Source organism: Erpetoichthys calabaricus, chromosome 18 (assembly GCF_900747795.2).
Source record: "Erpetoichthys calabaricus chromosome 18, fErpCal1.3, whole genome shotgun sequence".
In the NCBI taxonomy this organism is placed as follows: Eukaryota; Metazoa; Chordata; class Cladistia; order Polypteriformes; family Polypteridae; genus Erpetoichthys; species Erpetoichthys calabaricus.
In genome coordinates this window covers 5,921,864-5,942,912 of record NC_041411.2, presented here as the reverse complement: position 1 = coordinate 5,942,912, position 21,049 = coordinate 5,921,864, and the positions used below count along the sequence as shown (strand labels likewise).

Genomic DNA, 21,049 nt, shown 5'->3' with positions numbered 1-21,049 from the left:
GTGCTTTACCTTTTATTCAAGCAGCTACAGAGACTGATTTATTCAACTTTACTTTTATATGTTCAACATATTATTAATTTGATTTGTTGTTGATGGTTCTTTAATGTACATAATATAAACATATAATCCTTGTCTTGCAGTTTACTCCTCAGATATCCATCCCCATAGCTGAGTATACGAGAAAGTCGGGGGGAGACCACTCCCAAATTTTTTTTAATGTGAGCTGCACAACAGATTTCATCACGGTCAGAGTGGCCTCTGCTTGTAAACTCAATAAACCCATTTTGACATTTGTCTTTGAGCACTCATTTTCCAGATTAAGAGGTGTCTCTTTCCCTTCCATGCAGACGACCCATCAAGGGCTCTACACAGCAAAGGGAATAAGGCCAAGTCCTCACAAAAAAAAAAAAAGAGTAAAAGGTTGGTTTCAGTCCAAACACAAAATATTTTCCAAAATTCCCCCAAGCCTTTCCCCTTTATAAACTATCTGGCACGTAAATCTCCAATTTCTGGTAAATACAAAAACATCACCAAGAGCCCACAACACTCTTAAAGACCACGATTATTATCAGACTGTAGAGTGAGACAACTGGGCCAACTGTTCAAAAAATCAAAAAGCAGTGCCTGAGACCACACATAATTCACAATCCTGCAGATGACATTAAATAACATTACAACTAAAATGACCAACATTGGGACACCATTTTACGTTTTTCCCTAATTCAGGAAAAATCCCAAAGGAACATAACCTGCTCTGGCTAATTCTACAATGCCACCAATCTTTGCTGCGACCAACAAGCAGCTACTTGGTCTCCATGAAATGCAATCACTGTAGGGTAGGAAATAATTTTATTTCTTTAGGGACAATTGTTGCCCCCATACTGTATATGTTACCGGCCTCACGGTCTAGGGGAACCTGGGCCAGGTACAAGCCACTATTGCTACAGGGTGTAGCTACAGCGATAGGGTGTAAAGCATAAAAGAAACAGACAGCAGTCCCGAGTCTCAGACCATACTTCTCTGTTCTCTTCTCCTTTTATTCTCCTTTTCCCAGAAATATATATATGCTTCAATTTCTGCATAGATGAACATGGTAATCAGTGAAAACAATGGTGCAAGCCAATTTACTCTGTATAACAAATAGTGTAAACACATTTACTTTGAGTACTTGATTAGAAACCAATGTCCCCAGAACTCAAGTTAATTTTCCAAGGAAGCAGACAGTTCTGTATCTACACATTGTGTGTAGATAAGATACTAAATCAAAGCAGTCTGACTATTCAAAGCAGGTGACTCTTTAGCAAGACAGGAAAATATTTGTGTCCTGTAGATAGCCATCAGCAATAACCTGTAGCAGAATTTTCCAGAAATTCTGGCTTTCCTTTAAAACACTGGTTTATAGCCCATTACACTAAGCAACACACCGAAATGTCATTTTCTTTAGAATACTGAATTGTAGCCCATTACATATACAGAAATTCTGTGGCCTTTAACATACAAATGGAGATATGCGTTTAAAAAAAGTCAGGAGTGGTCTCCCCTGGACTCTCTCGTATGCTCAGATATGGGGATGGATATTTGAGTAAACCGCAAGATAATGATTATATTTTTATACTATGTACATTAAAGAACCATCAACATTAAATGAAATTAATCTATTCAACAATTATTATAAAAGTAAAGTTGAATACATTGGACTCTGCAGCTGCATGAATAAAAAGTAAAGTATCCCTTCCAGTTATAGGAAATAGCCCAAGTTTTACACCTAGTACTTGTATGCAAAATTTGGTTGACCCAAGTGAAATCATACTCAGGTTATCTTGTTTGCACACACAGAGACAGACAGACAGACAGACACACAGACATAATTCCAAAAATGGTATTTTCAGACACGGGGAGGTCTAAAATATCGAGATTCATCAAAATCTCAAAATGTAATTTTTGGACGATTACAATACTTTCATTACACCTCACATACGAAAAACAAAAAACATTTTACCTTATAAGATCAGTGGAATTGGTTTTCATCTCCCCCAGGGACAAATAAAGTTCTGCCTGCCTATGTAATGCCTTTCCTATCTACTCATCTCTTTAGTCTTAGACAAACAGAAATACAAATTAAGCTGCATAAAGAATCAAGTTTCTTTCTTTTTTATTAAAAGAAGCGTCAACACACACACAATATAATGATTTAACCAAAGAAAAACATTATTCATTTAAGTCGGCTGTACTTTGTGCGTCAGTCCGAAGGTAAAACTGCAGTGGGGCACCTACAGTCCAAATTCACTTGTTAATTCTACAATATTGGTCTTTGCTGCAGGGTGAAAGAGAAGCACACTAGTTTTTCAAAGTAAGCCATAAGAAGCCAGCAGGATCGCTATCGGTGGTGTCTTTCTGTTTCAATGCTTCACTACTCAAGTGGATTACAGTTTTCATTGGGATTTGTTCTTGCTTTTTCGATTGGGTAGGAAGACACCTGCGTCTGTGGAGTGCTCCCAACTTCTACGAATCTTCGTGGATTTTGGCGTCACGGTAGGGAAAAACGTTACACAGCTTACAGGAAGCTGTTCACTGGGAGTTTTATTTAAAAACTACACCACCATCATCTGCAAAACGGGACTGTGTCATCTTGAGTGTTTATCGTTTTGTGCTTAGCGTTTTGTTGGATTTCTTTTTGTGCTTGTAATATTAATAATTTTTTGCATTTACTACCATAAATGTACATATAATTTTATCATTATAATAAGTTAAATGTTGTAGAAAGTTCACTAAAGAATGGATGAACTACACACTTTGTCTGGGGGAAGCCGCACATCTTGGTCTCAAGCAGCCAGGCTCACAGATGTGATTTGTTTGTGCACTGATCATTCCACCTCACGCTTTCACGCAGCTTTTTGCATCTTGTTCAATAAACAAATGAACATACAGAAATATTCACATTCACGGGAGTCCTGTGCCCTTAACTCCTGCAAATTGTGAGGGAAAACTGTACTTCAATTTTTTTTTTTATTTTCTAGGGGCCCATAACCTGAAAACTGCTCCAGAGGCGTTGTAAAATGGCTGACCCTGCACTTGGACCCCCACAGACCATGCGAAAGGCAAATGTCCCTCAGGGATTGATAAAATGTATCCAAAAAAGGGATTACCTTGACTATTAACTGCATATTTCTGTCTTACATATATTGGAATCTACAATAAGCTACAACCTCATTCAGAAAATAGGCAGAAATTTCCTAAAATACACTAAGAAAATCCCAAAAATGTACACAAATAAATTAACATTACTTGTAATAACACATTTTAAAAGATCATGGGCATTTATGTTATCCACAGCTGCATGCATTAAAGCTTAATGGAACAATCCACCTAAAAATGACATTTTATTATGTTACTATGTTGCAGTTTGTATTGATGACAGAGAAAAATATTTGCTCTCATGTTTTCATGCAGAATAGAGAGGAAAAAAAAGTATGATATATAAGAATGTAATGGTGACCAGACAGTGTTAGAAACTCCTCACGTTACTCGTGTACAGTGGTATTGTTGCTGCCTCGCTGTAAAAAGACCAAGGTTGGCGTCCCGGGTCGTCTGCATGAAGTTTGTATGTTCTCTCCGTGTCTGTGCGAGTTTCTCCAGGAGCTCCAGCTCCCTCCCACTGACCACAGACATGCAGGTTAGGTGAAATGGCGACTTTCAATTGGCCCTACCATGTGTGTGTGTGTTCACCGTGTGATGCACTGGCGCCCTAATCCAGGGTTTGTTCCTGCCTTGCACCCTATGCTAGCAGTGATAAGCTTCAACACCCTCCATAACAATGGCCTGCATTAAGTGGGTTAAAAAAAAACGACATGACGTTACTCAAGTCACATCAGTTATATTTGCAAAATTTATTATAAAGTATTTCTTCTGCAATTATGACTGCACACCCTAAACAGGCAACTTAAATCCTCACGGGAAGGCTGTTTGAATCGAAGACCATCACTTGTTGGTCAAGAGTTCCGTCTTCAGTCCAAAAACCCCTTCTCATGAGGCTTTAGAAATTCCGTAAGTACTTTATCTACTTAATATTTTAGCAAAACTCATGAGAGTTTTGCACATTTTGAGCATATGACTACATAACAGACAAGTAGATTATGGAACACAAGTACCGTGTGATTTATTTACTTTCTCATATACAAAGTATTGCAATCATCCAAAAAATCAACCTAAAGATTTTGATGAATCTCGACATTTTAGACCTCCCAGAGTCTGATTTACTTTCCTGTCGGGAAATTATTGTAATCGTCCAAAAATTCAATTTCAAGATTTTGATTGATCTAGATGTTTTAGACCTCCCCGAGCCCAATGTACTTTCTCATAGGGAAAGTACTGCAATCTTACAAAAATTCGATATTGACATTTTGATGAATCTCGACATTTTAGGCCTACCCGAGTCCAATTTACTTTCTCGTTAGGAAAGTCTTGCAATCTTACAAAAATTTGATGAAGATTTTGATGAATCTTTTAGACATGTTTTATTCGACTACTTCTAATAAAAAAAAGTCAAAGAAATTGTGTACTGTATCGTATTATATCTGGGAAAGTGGATTTATACTTAGAGACTGCAAACTTTTCTTTTTGCTTTCTCGTATACGAAGTATAGGTAAAGTATTGTAATTGTCCAAAAATTTGATATCAAGATTTTGATGAAAATCGACATTTCAGACCTCCCTGAGTCCAATTTACTTTCTCCCAGGGTAAGTATTGTAATCGTCCAAAAATTCGATATCGAGATTTTGATGAAAATCGAAATTTTAGACCTCTGTGAGTCTGAAAATACCATTTTTGGAATTATGTATGAGCGTGTGTGTGTGTATATAAAAACAGTAACTTGAGTTCGCTTTCACTTAGGTCAACCAAATTTTGTATCTAAGTATTAGGTACAAAATGAAGATTTCTATCAACTTTTCAGCTATTTCCGCTAACCAGAAGTGGTACTTAACCTTTTACTCAAGCAGCTACAGAGTCTGATTTATTCAACTTTACTTTTATAATAATTGTTCAACATATTATTAATTTGATTTGTTGTTGATGATTCTTTAATGTACGTAATATAAACATATAATCCTTGTCTTGCGCTTTACTCCTCAGATATCCATCCCCATATCCGAGCATACGAGAAAGTCGAGGGGAGACCACTCCCGATTTTTTTTTTTTTGCACATCGTTCACCGTTGTATGGCATTGGTCACTATTGGCTACTCTTACGAATATCAGAATTGTTCCTCTCCATTCTGCAAGAAAAGATGAGTGTGAACATTTTTTGGGGCTATCACTACAAACTACATGAGGCAAATAATATTTTAAAAATTCATTTAAAAAAATTGGTTCAATATTCCCTAACAAAAGCCTTTCCATTGTACAAAACTGCACCCCATGAATCACCACCATTCAAAATGCAATATTAATGACCGAGTGTAACTAAGTGCAGGCCTGAATTTTTCACACTCTGCCATGCATGGAAGGGAAAAAAAATCCTAGTAATGGGGGCAAGCAAACACAACCTGAAGTTTGAATACAAAATCAAAACTCAGGGTTATACGGAATATGGCAAATGGACGCTGGTTCAACCAAGGATTTTATTTCAGTAGGAAAATGAGCAACAGACCATGTGTTAATAAAAATAAGGACTCACAGTAAAAGGCACTACTTTTTTAAAATTGAATGAACACAATTAAGAGAAAATGGTGCATGTGTTAAAACTGAAAAGATACATTTAATCATTTCAAACATATATCAGCTTTTTAACTTATTTTCAGTCTTCAAATACAAACTCTGTTTACAGGCCTAAGTACAAAATGTGTCTCAAAAACACAAGAACATTTTCTGTTGACACTATATTCTAAGTGACAAATAAAATAAGAGGGCACAAACTGAAATAACAGTACAGTCAACCACCGTTTCAAAAGGCAGCTGCATTAAATGACATTCTCTTTAATGTAAGGGAGAAACAGGGGAGAGACAGAAAACACAAGGAACCGACACTCACAAAGACAAGATCAACAAAAACAAAAAGAGAAACCAAGGCGTTGTACCTTCAGTAGACATGCGTTTAGGCATAGCAGAAACAGGAGCTGGAGAGCCGTGAGCAGAGGGGTGAGATGGAGGCCGTGACGGCCTGGAAGGGGGCCTGGTAGGTGTGGCGGCCAGAGGTGGAAGAGAGGTGGGGCCTGACTGGTAGCGAGAAGGTGGGCGAGAGGAAGGAGATGGGCAAGGCGATGGCCAGGGAACACCTGACAGGACAAATGAAATGAAGTATAAACTAAAACAAAATAATAAAATGCATGGAGAGTGAAGAGCAGACCACAGATAAAAGTACAGCAACATAAAAAAAAAAACACAACACACAACCCGATACAAGAAGGGCAAATCCCACCAAACAAGATAAATACAGAGTTCTACATAGATAGGCAGCATGACATTCAAAGTGAAGAACGTCAGATACTAAAGGACATTATTCAAATATTTCAAACGTCAGCTGACTTTATTTATTTACCTCATTCCTGCAGGTCACGTAGGGTGGACAGTTCAGTGCTAGAAGGTGATAAGTACCCCCTGTAAAAATGCTTGAAAACAAACAGTTCCAACCATAAAGCCCACCCCATATATCCTCACAGCAGATTAATGCGGTGTCCATTGCAGATTTAGTTCACCCCAAACAAAGTTTTTGCTTTGTAGAGCAGAAATTTCGTCAAAAGCGTCAAGTCCGAGTTACACTCCTTAACACCTTCAATGTCTCACACTTGTGATTTGAGCAACGCGTAAATGTATATATTAAAATCTGAAACTATCATGCCACCCACCTCGGCTCCATCACGTACACCAGTGCTTGCAGATTAAACACTTCAACTAAACTGGAGTCCCATCTTTCCAGAGCTTACACTGGAACAGGCCTGCACTTTGAACACCAGTACAAATGAATAATACTCTGAATTGTGAAATGCAGGCAATTGTACTGAAACAAGCAGATGACACTATAAACCACCGGAGGATTTAAGGCCAATTTCAGATAGATAGAGAGGAAAGGGACAGACAGACAGACAGACAGACAGACAGACAACATATAATACATCAGGAGTCCTCAATCACAGTCCTGGAGGGCCGCAGTGGCTGCAGGTTTTTGTTCTAACCCGTTTGCTTAATTAGAAAGTAATTCTTTCCAATAATTTAATTTCATGGCTTGCTACTGCTTTAACTCTGTTATGTCAGGTAATTCTCATATCCTCGATTTTCTTCCCCTTTCTAAGGATATCATCCAAATGATTTGAAGGCTAAAATGGAGGAGTAATTCTCAGTCCTTCACTTCTTTCTCTTCACTTTCCTTCCAAATATTTAATTACACCCAATAGTGCAGGATAAATACACACAGGTGTAAATGGTAACAAGCTAAATTGAGAAATGCTGCTCTCTTTTGTCATTTGCATGTTATTGCTAATTAGGGGAAATTAAAAAACAAGAATAAAGCTGTTTAAGAGTAAAATAAGCAATAAGTGAAGCAGAAAAGTTACATGAGTAATAAGTACTTCTTATTAAGCAATTGGGTTGGAGCAAAAACCTGCAGCCACTGCGACCCACCAGTACCGTGATTGAGGACACCTGTAATAGATAGATGTGAAAGGCAATATATAATAGATATATAGATAGAAAAGGCACCATATAATAGATAGATGGATGTGAAAGGCACTATAATAGATAGATAGAAAGACAGACAGTTAGATGTGAAAGGCAATATATAATAGATATATAGATAGAAAAAGCACCATATAATAGATAAGATGTAAAACGCACTATAATAGATAGAAAGACAGATAGATAGATGTGAAAGGCACTATATAATAGATGGACAGATGTGAAAGGCACATTATAATAGCCAGATAGAAAAGGCACCATATAATAGACACAGACAGATCGATAGAAATAGATAAACAGATAGATAGAAGAGGCCACAAATAAAAAAACACGTGGGTTGGTGGTTTGTAACGACGGCTCAGTAACAAGTGAAATCAAAAATGAAAACACACACGTGAAACGACAGCATGCTAGGGCTGTGAAAATTAGCTAGGGACTAGAATATTACCAAACTAAACAGACACTTTACCCATGAACAGTGATAAAAATCAAGCAAGCAAAAACTTCTTCAGAATATAAACTTTTAAATAAGCAGAACCTGAGTTTAACTTTAAAATGGAATCAATACACACCACACCTTTCACAATGTAGTATCTCCATAGATCTTTGAACTAGAGGTCTACGCTGTATTGATTCATCATTGCCATTCCCACCCACTTTCTCCTGCTCCCAGCCGCGTTCCCATTTTCCCCTCTAAAAGACACCTGAATTGGGCAACTAGTCTAAGCAGACTCTACAAAATGGGAGAATCTACAAGGGGAAAAAAAAAAAAACAGTTAACAGATGTGAGTAAATGTCCTTAGGATTTTTAGTTCTTTTTCACAATACAACCAGAGTAGTCCTAGTCCTATAATTTTCAAAATAAAAAGAAAAATATGGGAACATTTTAACAATCTGGGCAAAAACAGGCCACTCAGCCCAACAAAGCTTGTCAATCCTGTCCACTTCTAATCTCCCAAAATAACATTAACATTGTGTGTAATGTTTTAAAGTCATCAGACTACCCAGCCTCTCAGATATTGTCCACACCAAGTTTATGTGCCTGGACCACAGCTACAAAAAAGAGAAACTTGTCCAGGTTCCTGAATTATTCAGCAGAAATGTGTCAAGAAATATTGCGGGTGTGCCTGTATACCAACAGCAATATCTGAGCAATCTGGACAATCTACAACCAGAGTAGACCTAGTCCTATAATTTTCAAAATAAAAAAATACTGGAAGGTTTCCTCTTCATCTCTGTAAAGGCTCAGCTCTTGTCGTCTTTCCTCAAAACTCATCCCCTGTAGTCCTGTACTCAGCCTTGTCGCTCTTCTCTGGACTTTTTCTATCACTGCTATGTCCCATTTGTAACATGGAGACAAAAACAAGGTAAATGAATACGCACAGGGTGAGATGTGCTCTTTATTTCCCAGGACACGTCCTCTTTTTAATACCTAAAACACTCAAATAATCTGCCTGGTATTTCCAAAACCCCTGTAATTTTTATCCTAATGGTTATTCACACCACGTAAACTATTAATAGCCCTACATATTTCGTATTTTCTTGCACAAGAGGCTTTGAAAGCACATAACTGGTAAGCTGTATATAATGTTTGTTTCAAGAAAACAATACTCATGGCAGTGTGACTCAGACGTTAACTACGAGGACTAGACAAAGCTATGTTACTAAACAACTTGTAAGTACAAAAGGTAGCCAGGCAAAACTGTTCATTTATAGTCAAGTTAAAAATAAAATAAAGAATGAAGAACCATGTTTTCCATCAGGAAATAAGAGGCAAGCTGAATGTTTCAGCAGCATAGAATCAGAAAGCTCAGTTTTTAAAATGTTACGGTAGCAGCATTTCAGTATTGTTTTGGTACTGTAAGTAGACGCCAGATTTCTACTCCATCTCCCCCCTTCACTGAGTAGACTGGGCTTCAAGGTGTCTTGTGGTCAATACTGTTTTGGCGTAACATGTTTAAATTTTAAAACAGTACAGCAGCAGAATTTCAAGGTTTTTGGTTCTGGAGGTAAATGACAGCTTTGCTCTCTATCCTCACCCCGGACACTCGCTGCTGAAGTTGTGGAGAACTTCCACTTCGTAGACTTCTTGAAACACAACTATACTGAGTATGGAGATGCTTGGGATTGGCTTTGGAACCGTTTTGGTACTGATAAGGAGGTCTCAAAGTTGGTGTCAATACCAACGTCCACATTTTAGTAACAATCTCACACTACAGAACGTGCAATCTGTAGAACTGGCATGGATGACTTAAAGTTCCTGCTCTAAAACTGCGGTTACAGGACGAAGCGCATCAGAAGAGGTGACAGACTGTCTGGGGAGATTTCAATAGGTTCCTAAATGTTCCATTCAAACCAATCATTTTTATAACCAATGACAACGTCAAACAATTTATGATGAAAGTACAAATAGCAATTTTTCATATATTATAATTAAAGTACTGGTCTCCATGATGATATCTAATAACGTATGATGAAAGTACTGGTCTCCATGACAACATTTCATAACGTATGATGAAAGTACTGGTCTCCATGACGACATCTCATAATGTATGATGAAAGTACTGGTCTCCATGACGACATCTCATAGGTTTTCAAAACTGGATTTGCTGTATTTTCATATTACTTCATATTATATATATATATATTTTTTTTTAACAATTTCTTTGTCAGTACTTCAACTATCCTTTCCCTCTTTTGTTTCCATGTTCTTTGGAAACTTGTTTAGACCAAATTAATGACGTTAAGGACCTCCACGTGAGTAGAAGTTCACTTTTTGAATAAGTAATAAGAATAAGGTATATCTTACAGTGGGGGACATTGTGATTTTAGATAGGCCTAGGTAGGGCTTGGCCAAAAAAAGGTTGGGAACCATTGCTCTAGATGGTCAAAAAAAGGGGGAAACCTCAAAAAGCTCAAGATCTTCCCTAACTAGACATCCAGACGAGTTGAACAGTATGTAATTGGGGAGTTGGTACTTGTACCGGTGAGTCAGGGGGCAACGGGGGGTGGGGGGTGGGTAATAAATAAACATTTCAAAGCGTTCGGAAGGAATTCTTATAAACATCATTTTTCCAGAATTTTCTCTGAGGTTCTTTTATACTCTGCTGGCCCACTTTTTTTAAATGTTCAGGTTGCAAGCGAATGCAGACCCTCTAGATTGAGTCCAGTAAATCTAGTTCTGGGTCTTAGCAACAGCTGGCACACACACAATGGAAGCGAACAACGGAGTGGGCACATCATGCATAGCAGCAGCTTCACTCATTCAGGTCTAATTTGCTCAGTAAGTCAAATGTTGACATCTTCAGGACGTGGAAAGAAAACTGTGCAGGTAGAGGAAGCCAACAATCAGGAAAGCCTGCTCCATCACCGGGTGAACCCTGGGCACACTGGAAGCGGTTGCAGAAAAGAAGATGGTGGCAAAAATCCCACCACTGGAGCACACTTAGCTGGGGGGGGGGGGGGGGGGTTTCTTGTCTGACCACCACTATCAAGCAACTCAATGCTTCTTCCTGGGGCACTTGTCAAACTCATTTTTGAAATACCATTTTGAAATATCTGCACATTCGACATTTATAATGTATTTACTTATTGATTATATTTTGTCCTGTAAATAAATCTCTTTGTTTTTTACGGTTCTGCTGTTCCACACATTTGAATTTCCGCATGAGATTAATAAAGTTTATCTAATCTAATAAATGCACATACATAATAAGCACTTGTTCCATGTTCTCCATTAGTTTAAGGAAGTCAAACTCAAAATTGTCTTTTCAACTGCACAAATAACTAATAGGAGTTCAAATGAAGAAGATGAACATAAAGCAAAGTACAGAATGTCATCTTTTATTCTGGCACATAAATGCAAAAAATAAAAAAAACACATAAATAATTATTCTCCTCACAGGTATGGACAAGGGTGGCTGCCGGGTGCTTTGTGTTGCACGCACAAAGATAAAGGTGTCAACACGCAGTGTTTGTTTTACTTCTCCTTTCTGTCAGCCAATCAAGATAACAGCTTGAAAAGAAAATTGTGAATAATGAATTATCAAAAAAAAAAAAAATTAAAGACAAAAGGGAGATTTGGTATACGTGGCACATGGCAAACTCCTTTTCTGCAAAGAAAAATACTCTGCGTATTCTCGTTGACAGAGCGACACCCTCATACAGGTTGTGGTCATCGTTGTTCATTTTCAAATCCTCGTCATTCACTTCCCGAATCCCAGGGAGTCTTGAGGCTGCATTTGGTACAAAGCTCAAACAACGGTTCTTAAATTCAAACTCCGTGCTGTTCAGTGAAGTCTTCGATAGGAGAGTTATTAAATGGGCAGCCCGAAAAATCTGAAAGTTTTCAGCTCTCTGACAAACAAAATTTTACAACTTAATAAAATAAGCAAGCGGCAACCTAAAGCAAACTGCGTCACCCGTTTAAAAACGGTAGACATAATGACCTGACGGTCCCTCAAAGGGAACAGAAACTTTATGTGTTCATTCGATAAAAAAATAAACACACACATCTGGTGAATGACATGCGTCAAGACAGGGAACAAGCTGCGAAGTTCACTGGGGATATGCAGGTAAAAAGACCAAAGTTCAGCGCCTGCTAAAATCCACTCAAGTATGCAAGTCACTTGCTGAAAAGCAGGCCAAGCTTGAAAGCCTAAAAAGCTAAAAACAGCTGTCGGGAGGGCTAGGCAATTCTAGAGGAAACATGTAAGGGACATTTAATGCATTCCAAGGATCTCCAATGAAACCGGTTTACAAAGAAAAACTGATTTACACCTTCACTCTCCCAGGCACAATCATCTGAAATGAGGGATGGAACACGAGGAGCATCATTCACAAAGGGGGACACAAATATGGACATAAGATAAGTGAAGGTGTGTCGGTAGAGACTGAAATTCTTTTTTTTCTTAAATATAAAAGTATATATTGAAAATATTTATATATAAATATATATGAGGAAACAAAAATGATCCACTGTGGCAAACCCTAACGGGAGCAGCCGAAAGAATTAGATGATGTTAAAAAATATTCATTTGACTTCACTTTGTCAAGCCTCAATTTGGCAATGTACTCATTTTAACAACTGAAGACTTGAAACCGAAGTGCTGGTCTAATCAATTAAGTGAGACATGTGCTCTACGGCAGCGTCTTCAGCGCTCGACAAAGGTAGAATTCGGGGAAAAGAGGAGGAGGAGGAGGATGAGGTGACGCAGCTGTTAACATCCGGCCCCTCTTTGCCGCCCTTTGTTTCTTGGTGCAGAAACAATCTGCAAATATATAGAACTGGGTGCCGACTTTCACCACGGCAAACAGCCTTCATGTCCGGTCACTATTCAAGATCTAAACACTAGTGTGGAGAGTCGCTCGCTCATGTACTGAAGAATCTACAGCTGCAGGTGGAAACTGCCATTAGCAATGCCTTAGATGGAACTGAAGGTAGTATCAAATATGACATCAGTGATTGTGAGCAACCAAGCTTCATAAATTCTGACACTAGCGATGAGGAGTTCTTGGGGTTTCCAGAAAAATAGAAGAATGCTTGAACCTTAAAGTCTCTCCTCATTTGTTAATGACAGTGATGATGGTTCTTAATATTGCTGTTGACTTTACATGGTTGAAATATTATTCTGCTATATTTTATTATATATATTAGTGCACCATTTGGTTCAGAATATATTTTTTTTCTTGTTTTCCTCCTCTAAACCTAGGTGCGTTTTATTATTATTATTCTCCTCCCACTTGGACAGAGGCAGTGATGCTGTAAGAATTATGTTTCTGGACTTCTCTAGCACCTTCAACACCATCCAACCTCTGCTCATTAGGGACAAGCTGACAGAGATGGGAGTAGATTCATACCTGGTGGCATGGATCGTGGACTATCTTACAGACAGACCTCAGTATGTGCGTCTCGGGAACTGCAGGTCTGACATTGTGGTCAGCAGCACAGGAGCACCACAGGGGACTGTACTTTCTCCGGTCTGTTCAGCCAACATACATCGGACTTCCAATACAACTCTGAGTCCTGCCACATGTAAAAGTTTGCGGACGACACTGCTATCGTGGGCTGCATCAGGAGTGGGCAGGAGGAGGAGTATTGGAACCTAATCAAGGACTTTGTTAAATGATGCGACTCAAACCACCTACACCTGAACACCAACAAAACCAAGGAGATGGTGGTGGATTTTAGGAGGACCAGACCCCTCATGGACCCCGTGATCATCAGAGGTGACTGTGTGCAGAGGGTGCAGACCTATAAATACCTGGGAGTGCAGCTGGATGATAAACTGGACTGGACTGCCAATACTGTTGCTCTGTGCAAGAGAGGACAGAGCCAGTTATACTTTCTTAGAAGACTGGCGTCCTTCAACATCTGCAATAAGATGCTGCAGATGTTCTATTAGATGGTTGTGGTGAGCGCCCTCTTCTATGCGGTGGTGTGCTGGGGAGGCAGCATAAAGAAGGACGCCTCACGCCTCGACAAACTGGTGAGGAAGGCAGGCTCTATAGTAGGCACGGAGCTGGACAGTTTGACATCTGTGGCAGAGCGACGGGCGCTGAGCAGACTCCTGTCAATTATGGAGAATCCACTGAATCCACTAAACAGGATCATCTCCAGACAGAGGAGCAACTTCAGCGACAGACTGCTGTCACCGTCCTGCTCCACTGATAAACTGAGGAGATCGTTCCTCCCCCGCACTATGCGACTCTTCAATTCCACCCCGGGGGGTAAACGTTAACATTATACAAAGTTATTGTCTGTTACACCTGCATTGTTATCACTCTTTAATTTAATATTGTTATTATAAGTATGCTGCTGCTAGAGTATGGGAATTTCCCCTTGGGATTAAAAAATTATCTATCTTGTCGGGTATGTCTTATGGAGCGAAAAATACGGTAATTACACGTCTAGTGTGTGATCTGTCAGTGATTTTAAATAAAAAAACTGAATAAATGTGTACTTGTTTCTAAAGTACTGCCATAACATGAATGCTAGCTCACCAGCACCATCTGGTATCCGTATTAATAAAAGGATAAGTGTGTGTGTGTCTGTCTGGTCTCTGTCATTCCAACAGATGGCACATCACAAACATTTAAACTGCTTTAATGAATCCCATACCAAATGGCACCTAACCGAGACGTTTGGATTGCATGGTGCAGTGCCAAAGTTAATGCTCAGGTCTATGCTGATTACTTCAGATTTGCACCCACAGCTAGTAAAGTAATAAAAGCGCACCATTTACTCAAATATGTTTAAGGTTTATGTATTTCAAGCTCCCTGTCAATTACTTAATTTAAACAAAAGAAAGCACGTTATATTAAACATCTCCAAACTTTATTGTGATTAAGAGGTGAGAAGACAACCTTTATAAATCTCTTTAAAGGATATTTACAGTAATTTTTCTACAGAAATGACAAACTAGCTACATTAAGCTATTTAAAAAATGCTGCTTGAACACATGCAAGAACACACTAATTAAAAGAGCAGAAGGTAAGATTACGTTTATTGCAAAGATGAAGAAACAAACACCCCGGATTGCAATCCCCGGTTCTAAAACTATACACCCTATGTTAAAATGTGGAAATTCAAATCATCTATAGCTTTATCTATCACATATTAAATGTTCAATAAATTACAGATCACCAAAATAGCACAACCCGGTTTCAAAAAACGAAAAGCAGTTCTGAGCACTTGCAGGAAAGGCCGTCGAACATAAATATATGTTACAAAATATATACATCACTAAGAAGAAAATGTATGATACACGTCTTAATTCCTAAAATCAAGGATAAAGTTGGGTTAACACAAACTCTGCATTTAGCATCAATTGATACCAAGATAGGAATAAAGAACAATTCAGTACAGCAATGCATCGCAAATACGCACACACAACATCAAAGGCTCATGGAACAAAACACTTGGAAGTGGGGATAGGATAACATTTATGCCGGAGACGTTTACCTCCATTAACTACCCTCTGTTCTACTCCAGAGCTTGGGCTGTACTCGGAATTGTGAGTGACGGCACGTGGAGGTGCAGATACAGAGCTTGGCTGTGTCATTCTTGGAGAACTCTGTCGTACACTTGCCCAGGACATGCCATCTCGATTTCTTTGTCCAGGAGGAACGTATTTGTCTCTAGACATGAATGTACAGAAAGAGAAAAAGAAATGCAGTCAAAAGAAAGAAAGTTAAACAGGCCGTTTCTAACACAGCATAGCACCCATTTTGATTCCAATACTGCTTTTTGACTTAGCTGCACTGAACACGAAAAGTAGAGCCTGTGACCACTGAACTCTGACCTCTCTTCGACTCTTGAGCCAAATTTATAAATAAATCAATTAAACGTCACCGCTCATAGAACTAAATTAAACACAACAGAGACATACTGCAAGCACAGGAGATTTAACTTATGTGGGGTGCGTGGGGTGCTCCCGGTATCTCTGCAAAAGGACGAAGACTTCAGAGTCCTGGTGCTCCCTGTTTGTGAGACATGGAAGCTATCCTGTGACCGGATACGAGGAGTGGACTCCTTCAGGGTCTCTCTGGAGAATCCTTGGGTCCCGCTGATTTGACTTTGTGTTGCTCACGGAGTCCTGAATGAGGCACATGACCTGCACTGTGAGGGAGCGTCAGTTACGACACTACAGCCATGTGGCGCAATTCCCTGAGGGTGATCCTCATTGTTGAGGACCCGAGTGGCTGCACCAGGCCAAGGGGACGCCCACGTAACACCTGGCAGTGGCATTTCCGGAGGGTGGGACTGGACCACGTGTCTGTCTGGGTGGTTACCAGCCAGGATCCAGAGCTGTTTTGTCGTGTGGTGGGTGCAGCAACGCGCTGTATCGGTGCATGGTCCCCAACCTGACCTGACCTGGGGTAATTGCAAAGTGATGGTGACATCCCCATGGGATTAATAAAGTTTATTCAATCTAATCTGGAGAATACAGTTCAAGTCAGAAGTTTGCATGCACTTCGGATGAATTCTTTATACTTCATTTAATAAGCCCTCCACAGATTTTTTGTTTGGCATACTGTTTAAGGTGCCTGCTTTGTGTAGGGTAAAAGTTATTTTTTTCCAATAATGCTCCAAGACAGAGTATTTCACTTTTTATTGATTATCTAACAATTCCAGTGGGTCACAAGTTTCCATACACTTTATTAACTGTGCATTTAAACAACATGGACAATTCCAGAAAATGATGTCAAGCCTTTAGGCAATCAGACAATGAGCTTCTGATAGTCAATTAGCCTCACTGGAGTCAACATGTGAATGGATGTGAAGGACTACCATCAAACTCGCTGCCTCTTTGCTTAACATAATGGGAAAATCAAAAGAAATCAGCCAAGACCTCCAAAAATGTGGTTCATCCTTGGGCACAACTTCTACACGCCTGTAGGTTCCACATTCATCTGTACAAACAATAATATGCAAGTATAAACACTATGGGACCACCCAGCCATCACACCACTCAGGAAGGAGTGCCTCCTAGGGAAGATCCCAGAACAACAGCAAAGGACTTTGTGGAGATGCTGGAGGACACAGGTAGACAAGTATTGATATTCACAGTAACACGAGTCCAACATCGACATCACCTGAAAGGCCACTCAGCAAGGAATAGGCCACTGCTCCAAAGATGCCATCAAAAAGCCACACAGGGGCAAAGGTGGACAAAAATTTGTCCTTCTAGAGAAAAGTGCTCTGGTCTGATGAATCCAAGATGGAACTGTTTGGCCATAATGACCATAATTCTGTTTGGATAAAAAAGGGTGAGTCTTGCAAGCCAAAGAGCACTATCCCAATCGTCAAGCATGAAGGTGGGAGCATCATGTTCTGGGGGCTGAAGGAGGGACAGGTGCACTTCACAAAATAGAGGACATCATGAAGGAGGAAAACGATGGAGATACACTGCAGTAACATCTCAGAAGCTCAGCCACAAATGGGTCTTCCAAACGGATTAGGACCCCAAGCAAAAACTGCTTAAGGACAACAAGTTCGAGGTATTGGAGTGGCCATCACAAAGCCCTGACATCAATCTGATTGAAAAAGTGGGTGTGTGAGCAAAGGAGACATACGGACCTGTCCCAGTCACACCAGTTCTATCTGGAGAAGTGGGCCAAAACTCCAGCACCTTATTGTGAGAAGCTTGTGGAAGGCAACGCAAAACGTTTGGTTCAAGTGAAAACAATTTAAAAGCAATGCCACCAAATATGAACAAAATGCAAGTAAACTTGTGACCAACTGGAATTGTGATATTGTCAATAAAAAATGAAACACTCAGAGGTCTCTGAACAATGGTGGAAAAAAATGCTTTTGTCCAGCACAAAGCAGACATCTTACTGTAAACAATATGCAAAATTTATAGTTTGTTAGTATAAAAATCTGTGGAAGGCTTATAAAGAGAGTTTTAAAAAATTCACCTGAAGTGTATAGAAACGTCTGACTTCAATTGCACATCAATTAAATAAAATTGAGAAATTTAATAATACTTCAAAACAAATATTAAAAAAAAAAATGTAATTCCGGCCACATTAAAAAAAAAACAAAAAAAACCTAAGGTCATCATCAATATCCATTTTTCTCCATAATAAACTAACTGCAAACCAATTATAAAAAAAGAGTAGCAAATCTGAACACTCATGCATTATGTGAGAAACTGTGAAAGTTGTGTTCAGTCACGCGTAATGTTTATGAATCCCTTAAAAACTGAAAGTTGCATGGAGAAGGTAAAACATTACAGATGAGCCATTTATATTACACTTTCCTTTTAATAAACCCAACTAGGAAAGACAAAGTAACATACTAAGTAGGTACTGAAATTAACAAGATTCCCCCTTAACACTTTTCTACAAATGTTCACATAATAATTTATATAGCGCTTTTCACATGACAAAGCACTCAACCGTTATGTTAACCTCCTGAAAAATGAGGCCCAAACTATTTTTACAACAACAAAAGAAAGTTACTAAATGTAACAGAAACATGTACATGCCAAAACATCAACATAAATACTGTAGGAGAGGTCTGTCTGGTGCCCGCTGGTGGAGCGATGCCGATTTAGTAGTGCATGTCCTCCATGTGACATTTTGAGACAGTCACCAACGCACAGCCTGAAGGTGCAGTAGAAGTTATTTCTTGGCGCACTTCTCTTATATATTTCCTAAGCTTTCAAATGAAAGGTAGAATTTTTGTGCCTGATCCACATGCTCGTCACACCCTGTGTGTTATTGTAGGCTACTACAGCAGTGTAAGGCTTAGTGACTTCCACATTTCCGCCAACATGAACACTGACAGATGCCGCACCGTGAGAATGCATAGGAGGCTAATGCCTTCCTTGTCCTTCTACTTGATTCCACTCATTTTGCCACTTCGACACTGCACCCCGCTGCAGTTTACGAGACTGAAGTCACCGAGCACATCATAGCAGTTCAGTCGTACAGCGCAGTGTACATCAGTTTGACTATCCATGCCAACGTCTGATGACCAACTCAGACTGTCGTAACGAAAGCTTAATTCAGTTGGTTTAATTTGTTCTAAAACTGGCTTCGCAGCTTTGTGTGCCATTGTCTGTTTTGGCTGATGGCTTCGCCCCACTCATGAATACTGATGAGTTACCATAGAGTGAAAAAATGAAAATGAATATCCATGATCTTTGTAGTATGAGGTTATTTTATCCCCTAGAAAGCAACAGAATATTGTCTGGAGCATTATTTGGATTTCACACTTCACGCCAGATCATAATAGCCTAACCTGAGAGACACTGGGGCGTAACTGCCCGAGAGATGCTTAGAGTTAATGCCAAGGAGGTGTAACTACTGCCTCAAGGTCTGAACAAAAACAAGTGACTAACCAAAAGAATTAATAAATGAAAATGTGCACGTGAATTTTCTTACTGAGAATCACATCTTTTTTTATATAAAAAAAAAAAAAAAACTATGGGGCTTAGCCCCCTGCTCGCTTCGCTCGCAACCCCCCCACGGCTTGCACTACGCGTCAGCCACTTCTTGTCTCTGCCGCTTGCGTATGTGGATTTCACTTTCACCAAACAACAAATCTTTTAATTCTTGTGGATACGCCTCTTCATTGGGAACAAACACGACTTTAAGTCTCCGCCTTAAAGTTTAAATCCGCACAATATGTTCGATCTCTTTTCACTGTTCCATTATTTCACCGAGTAATAATTTTCGTTTGTTAGCGCTAATGCGAACTTTACTATCATTTTTTTGAGACTTTCGAATTTTCGTACTTCCATTATCTCTAACCTGCTCTGCATGTGTATCACGCCAACGTTTTTGAATTCTTTACGGTGTTCTACTTTGTCATCTACGGTTTGTCTTTTATTTCCAGCTCCGTGCCTGGTTAAATCTCTTGCCACAAAGTCTTGTCTTGCGGGACATGAAAGTGTCTCTCTAAAAAAGTAACGTCTCGTCCCAGGATTTTTTTATTATAATAGAGAGATAATACCTCTTAACAGATTTGTCCCACTACTTGTTCATGTCAAAACAGGTTAAATAATTAGGACTACCTCTTACGTAAGCGCACTTAAGGTCTAGCTCAGGGCGTATTTGTGTACTTTTACGTTTTTGTTGGTTGTTTTTAGAGCTTTTAGGGGATTTTGTTTACATGCATTTGATTACTGTATTGGCACAGTTGTAGATGGTTGTTCTTGTGCTTTATGACTACTGAGTAAATAATTTAGGTTAAACAGAACATGCCTTTGACTATGAAAGGCTACAAGGTAAGCTGGATTTTTCCACTGCTATCATTCCTTTCCTCTAACCTAACATGCTCGAAGTATGAAAGGTTTGTTTCCTTGCATGCAGTGCGTGACTCAATCTAGAAAAGTATAATTGTGTGAAGTCTAAAGCTTTAGTTATACATCTTTTCATTGTTATAAAGCACAGAAACAAAAGGTGCCAACCTTAAACTCCCAATGTGCCCCTCTCGTTCGGTACTTCTCGTCACAGCCGTGTACTTCTCCTCCTCTGTGCGGTCATCATTTTCTAGTGCTACTCGCGCCTTGTAGACGGCACTGGACTCGATCTCTTCTGCCAGCTGGGCTGCGCGGGCTTCCCGTTTCAAAAACTCTTCTGAATTATCCCTCTCTAGAGGCACACTGTGAAGATGTAATTCAAATTTTAATACTTAAAATATTTCACAAACATTTCATACAATACTAACACTGCACATATTAAAGACAAGGCTCAGCAACTGCTACCACAAGAGTAAAGCATAAAAACAATACATAGGCATTGACAACAAAAGGTGTAAACAGCACGGCATTACAGGTGAGATCAAACTAGTGGGGTGGGGTGGGGTGGGGGGGACAGGGGGATTAGAAAAGGAAAATTCTAGACGTGGAATAAAGAAAGATGCAATA

The 21,049-nt window shown here is 39.4% G+C and overlaps 1 protein-coding gene across 4 annotated transcripts in view; it reads right to left on the bottom strand.

Annotated features, from left to right (window-relative positions):
• atxn2 (ataxin 2) overlaps positions 1-21,049 on the bottom strand; it is a 99,179-nt gene that overhangs the window by 30,932 nt on the left and 47,198 nt on the right. For all 4 annotated transcript variants that reach the window (XR_003718971.2, XR_003718972.2, XR_003718969.2 and 1 more), the window contains 3 exons: positions 20,591-20,785; positions 15,631-15,806; positions 6,074-6,271 (listed from right to left, as the gene is read on the bottom strand). Coding sequence is in view for 1 of the 4 variants with exons in the window: in XM_028825276.2 (XP_028681109.1) it covers positions 6,074-6,271; positions 15,631-15,806; positions 20,591-20,785 (569 nt within the window). In the remaining 3 variants the exon portion in view is untranslated. The remainder of the gene's footprint in view (positions 1-6,073; positions 6,272-15,630; positions 15,807-20,590; positions 20,786-21,049) is intronic.